We start from the raw sequence: 6,355 nt of genomic DNA, 5'->3' as shown, positions 1-6,355 counted from the left end.
TTTTTTTGTTTTTTTTTGCTTTTAGAAAAGAACAAGAAAAGGTAAGGGGAAAAAAAAAAAAAGAAACCATATCTAAAAACGAGAACGGCTTGTCTTTATATCGGCTGTGTGCGCTCCTTGTGCTGCTCGTCGCTGTTTACAGCAATATGAGATGAGTGGTCAAGAGGGGTAAATGATGTTAGGGCTACTAAGAATTCTTTTTGTTCCCCTCCTGTGTGTAAATTGGACCCTTGGGGCCTTGTAAAAATAAAAAAAAAAAAAAAAAATAAAAAAAAACGGAGTGCGCTTCCCCCGGCCTGCCGCACGGGGCGCTGCTGCTCATCCAGAGCCAGGAACACTTGACGGGATATTCAAAGTTTATGCAAGGCTCGCAGCACATGAGGGACCTGCGGAGGGGAGAGTTGAACGGGAGTTTTTGATACCAGCACAAACACCAAAATATATTTTAAAATAAATAGATAAATAAAAATCACTTCACTGAAGGAGGTGTGATGATGATGATGATGATGATGATGATGATGATGATGATGAAGAAGAAGCAGCTCGCGCATTAATTCCTCTACATGTCTGGCGGATGCTCGAGCTGTCAGTCAGTCAGTCAGTCAGTCTGCAGCCGCTCTGCTCAGATATCTTCTCATCTCACACGGCGGAGACACACGGGGAGTGTGTGTGTGTGTGTGTGGGCGCCCGGTGCCCGGCGTGTGCGTTCGTGTTTGTTTGTCAGTGTGTGCGTGCGTGCGTGTGTCTATGCAAGTGTGTGTGTGTGTGTGTGTGTGTCGAGTCGGGGAGTTGTCAGAGCACTAAGTCAAAGAGTAGGGGGGAGAGAGAGAGAAAGAGGGGGGAGAAGAGTTGGGAGAAAGAGAGAAAGAGAGACGTAGAGAAGGAAAGAGAGGAGGAGAGTTGAGTGAGAGTGTGTGAGTGGGTGAGAGAGAGAGAGAGAGAGAGAGAGAGAGACCTCGGCGGAGAGAAGGAGGAGGAGAGAGAGAGAGAGAGAGGGAGAGAGAGAGAGAGAGAGAGAGAGAGAGAGAGAGAGAGAGAGAGGGGAGGAGAGCTCCGTCTCTCCCGGTGCACTTGGCAGTCTAGTTGCGGGCTGCTGTGCTGTTGCTGTCGTGGCGTGGCTGGTCGCGCCAGGCGGGGAACTTCACCACACTGGAGCCCGGAGTCCCACTCTCTCACCTGCGCAGTTCGGAGCTGCCATGGGTCTCTCGCCTGGATTTACTGTCCTAATTATTCTGCCGGCCTTTCTGCTGCACACCAGCGGCCTTTACATCGCCAGTAGCGTTGGTACGTACGGCAGCAGCACAGTTAAACGTGGTCAGTGTTTATGTTGTTTCTACGTGTCTTTGCTGAGAGAGAGAGGGGGCTGCACGGGGAGGGAAGGAAGGCGCCCCCTCAACCTCCCCCTTCCCTTCTCTTCTCTTCTCTTTGCATGTGTTCTTTATTTTAATTCGGTGGCACGCTTTTTTTTTTTTTTTTTTTTTTTTTTTTTTTGCAAACAACACTGTGGGACGTGTTTGCAACTTCTGCGCGTCCTGCCGTGGTGTTCGCAGGGGTCTCTCTCTCTCCGGGGGTCCCCGAGCGGCGCAAGCAGTGTTGTGATGTTGCTCCCTCCTCGCACCTCAGGGTGGTGTTGGTGGTGGTGGGGGGGACGGGGACGGTGTTATCAGGGGGAGGGCATCAGTCGCACCGGCTCACTGTCGGATTTTCGCAGGGAAGTAGCCTAACATTATCTGATGCGGCCGCTGTCGCATCTATCGATCTGTCACAGGACGCTGGAGTCGGATGTCAGCTATTGATCACACTATTATCAAATCATTCCTCTAACACGGGCGCTCAAGGAATATTAACAGCGCGCGCGCGAGCGAGTGTGTGTATGTGTGTGTGTGTGTGTGTTGGGTTTTATCAGCGTGCAAACTTAAAAAAAGAAAAAAAAAACACCCAGAGATTAAAAAAAAAAATTGACAGACGAATAACCAAGTGTTAAGTGCACCTGAGGTACAAGGTGACAGCGTACCTGCCTCTGCTTCTGTGATGGCACTGACACCTTACAGTGGCCTCGGCTGTGTGTGTGTGTGTGTGTGTGTGTGTGTGTGTGTGTGTGTGTGTGTGTGTGTGTGTGTATGTGGGCGCTGGGGAGCATCTCTCAGGTCGCCTCCAAAACGCACCTGTGCTGCCACCTTCACACGGGAACAGGAGAAATGTCCCCACAATGTCACACATGCACACGCGAAGGTGTCAATTAAGGAAAAAAATAATAATAATAACAAGCATATTTCTACGCAAAGTGCACCAATTAGCGCTCATTTAAGATTTAATTACGTGATTAACTACGATGATTGGATGAACGGTTGCAAAGTGCCTTAAAAAAAAAAAAAAAAAAAAAAAAACGTGCACCATGTTCGTCAGAAGCGCCTCATAAGAATGACAATTTCTGTTGTCGGATCGTTTTGGGTTTTTCCCCCCCTCCGTTTTTATTTTTAATTTTTCTCAGTCGAGGTTACAGAGATAATTTTTCTCGGATCGAGCAGCCTGACGGTGAGAAAACAGCGTGAGAAAGCCGCAATTAGCACCTTGATCTTGTACTGGCTTTCCTGTTGGCGGTGGAAGGGCACAGAAGGTGTCAGGAGCGCAGCGCGCACTGCTGAGGCGGCCGTTTCCAAAACGCGCATTGCCAAGCGCAGGGGTCGCCTCTGGGTTCATGGGTGGGGCTGTGTGTGTGTGTGTGTGTGTGTGTGTGTGAAAGGTTACTGCTTTTATATCTTTCATTTATAACTGTGTTTCTTGTAAAAGCAGAATAAGGAAAAACACTTATTGACATTGCTTGACATTTTTCTAATTCCTTCGTTTTTTCCATCCTCTTCCCATCACTCCCCATTTTCTCCACTGTTCATCCCCTCATGCTTCTCCCATGACGTCTCCTCCTCCACTTCAACCTCTAATGCCCCCCCACCATGTCTTTATTTTTCCACATTCTCACATCTTACTCACCAAATAACGTCCTTACTCACCTCTTTCATCTGCCTCTGCCTCATCCTCTCCTGACCTGTCCTGTTCCCCAGACTCCCTGCAGCATGTCCTGGGGGAGTATGGACTGGTGAGGCCAATCAGTGTGGACGCAGAGGGCCGCTTCCTGTCACACGCCGTCTCAGCTGGCCGCATGGCAGGAGGGCAGCCCCGTAGGCGCCGGAAGAGGGAGGTAGGAGTAGGCAATGATGAGTGGGAAGAACTGAGGGGTGAGCCCGTGGCCCGTCGGGAGAGGCTCTACTACAACGTCACCATCTTCGGCCGGGAGTTCCACCTGCGCCTGCGCCACAACGCCAGGCTGGTGGCCCCCGGAGCCAAGATGGAGTGGCGTGATGACAGCGACAGCACCCGGCACTCTGAGCCACTGCACAGCGAGTGCCTCTATGTGGGTGACATAACAGACACGCCAGGAGCCACTGTGGCCATCAGCAACTGTGACGGCCTGGTGAGTGGACGACCTGTGTTTACCTGTGCTACCGTGGACGCGTTGATATGAACGAGATGATGTTTTTTCTAGGGGAATTGTTTTTAAAAAGACAGGTAGAAAAGGAAGCGAACACCAAAAGTGAGAGATTTGTGCCCCCTTTGACCCCGTCGCTGTCCTTGGCGAGGGCTTCTGGTTGCCCCTGAGGTTGTCACGGGGTCAAACTTGTGATTTACACCACTGCTCTCCCTGATGTCCTCTAAACTGGCCACGAGAAATACCTGAGTCATGTTTTCATCCCTCTGTCCTCTGCTCCTTTTAGTTTACTCATGTTAAAAAAAAAGCAGGGGGGGATTATTAAAGGAGTACACTGATGTTTTCACAGATAACCTGAGTATGTCTCGCTGCATCTCAGGGGAAAAAAACAAAAAAAACAAAAAAAAAACATCCTCCACCACACATTGATACAGGAGCAGTGGACAGAAAGCTGACACCATGACAGCGTTTGAATTGAAACTGCCACCGTGAAATATTTTGGTTGCACAACAGTTGCTCAAAGAGGCTGAATTGTAGATGCTTTTAATAGAGCTGACGATGAATCGAGGGAGAAAAAGCGAAGGAGATGGCAAACAGTTGGTGAATGGCTGTCGGGCGAGCGAGAGAAGTGAGATGTAGACAGTGTGAAGAATGTGCACAGGAACCGCTGAGATGAGAGGATGCAGAAAGATGGAGGCCAGAGCCCGAGGAAGAGGTGGAACAGGGACGAGTGCAAGCGATGGAGAGGGTGGGAAAGTAAACAGGAGTGAAAAAATGAATAAAAAAATGGGCGAAAGGATGCGCGCAGGGAGCGATGAGATCGGTTGGGAGGGAGTTCCCCTCATTAGGAAAAGTGTTCATTAGTCAGGCCGATCAGCCTACCACCGGAGCTGAGTAGCAGCGACTGGATCCGTTTAGGGTTGAGGACACAGGGGACTGAGCGAGCAGCTGAGAGAGCAGGCAGGGAGCCAGGGCAGCACAGGCCTGACATGCCCACTTAGCCTGACACCAGCCAGCAACAACTCACTTCTGCCTGCTCCAGCCTGTCACTCCAGGGCCTGTTGGCAAATTCTCTGAAAGGTTACCGCGGAGCTGGTTACAGTCAACAGATCGCCAGATCACCGACTTGCACCGGCCGCTTTTTGCCGAGTGGCGTGCTTCACTTTTTCAACCTCTGCCCGCTACAATCATTCCTCCTGTCCTGTGAATCCTATTTAAAAGAGACGTGTTAGGATCATTTTCAGGTTCATATTTTGGGTTTACATGCTTTAGTGCCCGCCCTGTCCGGTGCTGCAGCTCTGCGTTCCCCCTCTGTCAGAAACACTCCTGTCTCTTTAAAGAAATACCCAATACCCAGTCTGCTCTCATTGGTCAGCTCACACACGCCTGACCCGTGGCACCCCTAACAACAACAGAGCAGCTTGCAAACTAGTCGCTGAGGAAAATAAAGCAGCGTGCAGCATGTGTGAGTCCGCATTCTTCCTTGTCTGCAGTCTTAAAGAAACCCTCTTACATTTTTTTGGCCACTAGTAGCGCTACAGAGAAATGTCTTTTACAAGCGGGTGCCATTCCACTGATCAGTAGTCAGTGGTGGTGACGTAGCAATGCGCCAGTGGAGGCGAGGAACAATATGATGCTGGCTAGCAGATCTGCAATTTGATAATCAGCTTTGCAAATGTTTTATGATGGATGAAATGCATTCAGGCTTCATGAAAAACACCGAATGCAAACATGTGTGCAAGAAAACCGCACAAGCGAATGAAGCAGGTTTCTTCCAGTGTTATGGTCTTTTTGGTACAAATTTCAGTAATTGAGGATATTGTCTCTCAACTGCAGCTCAGTGAGAAGACGTTGACTTGGAGAAACAGACAGGGATCCTCCTGCTAAATGCTTCACTTTATCTGTTGAACTCAAGCTGCTGAGGGCCTGAAGCAGCAATTGAATGGGATGTCTTCAGGGTCAGTTCGGACAGAAGGAACGATCACAGCAACCCAATACTGTCCTGAATTACTTCGCCAGTCCGCGGCTCAAAATATGCTCACGTTGGAGTGAAACCATTTGTCACAAAGAAAAAAAATATTAATGATAACGGAGCTGTGATAGTCCCGCCAAATCGTGAAAGCTGTCCACTTATATCTAATTTGTCTCTCCCCGCCCCTGAACAACTCATGTCATTACTAATCAGTTCTTACAACCTCCTCGAGCATGCCAGGAAACACAGCCAAGCTCTGTCAGGCCCTGCGTGCATCTGCCTTTTTAAACCCAGCGTAGCCACGTAGCACAGCTCTGCCCTGCTGTGCCCACTTCCTCAGCGACCCAGACACCTGGTAAGAGCCTTTTCTGCCCTTTGTTGCCATTCACAGCCAAGAACCTCTCGTTGGCTGTGGTCCAGGGTGCGTGATGGGAAGGGAGGAAGGGAGCCAAGACAGGGGCAGATAGGGTTCAAACCGAAATCCTCAAAAAGAAAATAATAATAAAGAGGCAGGGGTGGGAAGAGGGCAAAAGGGTATGGATTCTGAGAAGTGGCAAAAAGACCAGAAAAAGAATAAGAGAGGGTGAGAGAGAACAGGGAAAAAAGGAAATCTCTGAATGGACGAATGACCTTTGGAGGGAATTGGATTTCTGTGAACAGAAGCTGTGATCAGCTGGTTAGTTCTATGGATGGTTCACAGGAGGCAGCACACTGTACAGTATGAGAACTGGACAGTGTGTGTGTGTGTGCGCGCGCTTGTGTTTTTTAGTCCTCGATCGTGCAGTGCAAAAATGAAATTAAACTGCAGCAGTGACTGTGTTTCTGTGTTTTAGTGTTTATGTGTTTCTATGTGTGTTTGTGTGTGTGTTTGTGTGTGTGTGTGTTTGTGTGTGTGTGTT

The 6,355-nt window shown here is 49.3% G+C and overlaps 1 protein-coding gene across 2 annotated transcripts in view; it reads left to right on the top strand.

Annotated features, from left to right (window-relative positions):
• Nucleotides 1-1,110: 1,110 nt before the first annotated feature.
• Nucleotides 1,111-6,355, top strand: part of LOC119007986 (A disintegrin and metalloproteinase with thrombospondin motifs 2-like) — a 123,080-nt gene continuing 117,835 nt past the window's right edge. For both annotated transcript variants that reach the window (XM_037077997.1, XM_037077996.1), the window contains exons 1-2: nucleotides 1,111-1,284; nucleotides 3,060-3,469. In XM_037077997.1, coding sequence (XP_036933892.1) covers nucleotides 1,197-1,284; nucleotides 3,060-3,469 — 498 coding nt within the window. In that variant the 5' untranslated portion in view covers nucleotides 1,111-1,196. The remainder of the gene's footprint in view (nucleotides 1,285-3,059; nucleotides 3,470-6,355) is intronic.

This window comes from Acanthopagrus latus, chromosome 18, assembly GCF_904848185.1.
Source record: "Acanthopagrus latus isolate v.2019 chromosome 18, fAcaLat1.1, whole genome shotgun sequence".
Lineage (NCBI taxonomy): Eukaryota > Metazoa > Chordata > Actinopteri > Spariformes > Sparidae > Acanthopagrus > Acanthopagrus latus.
Note: the sequence above shows the minus strand (reverse complement) of the source record. Positions and strands in the feature narration are given on the sequence as shown.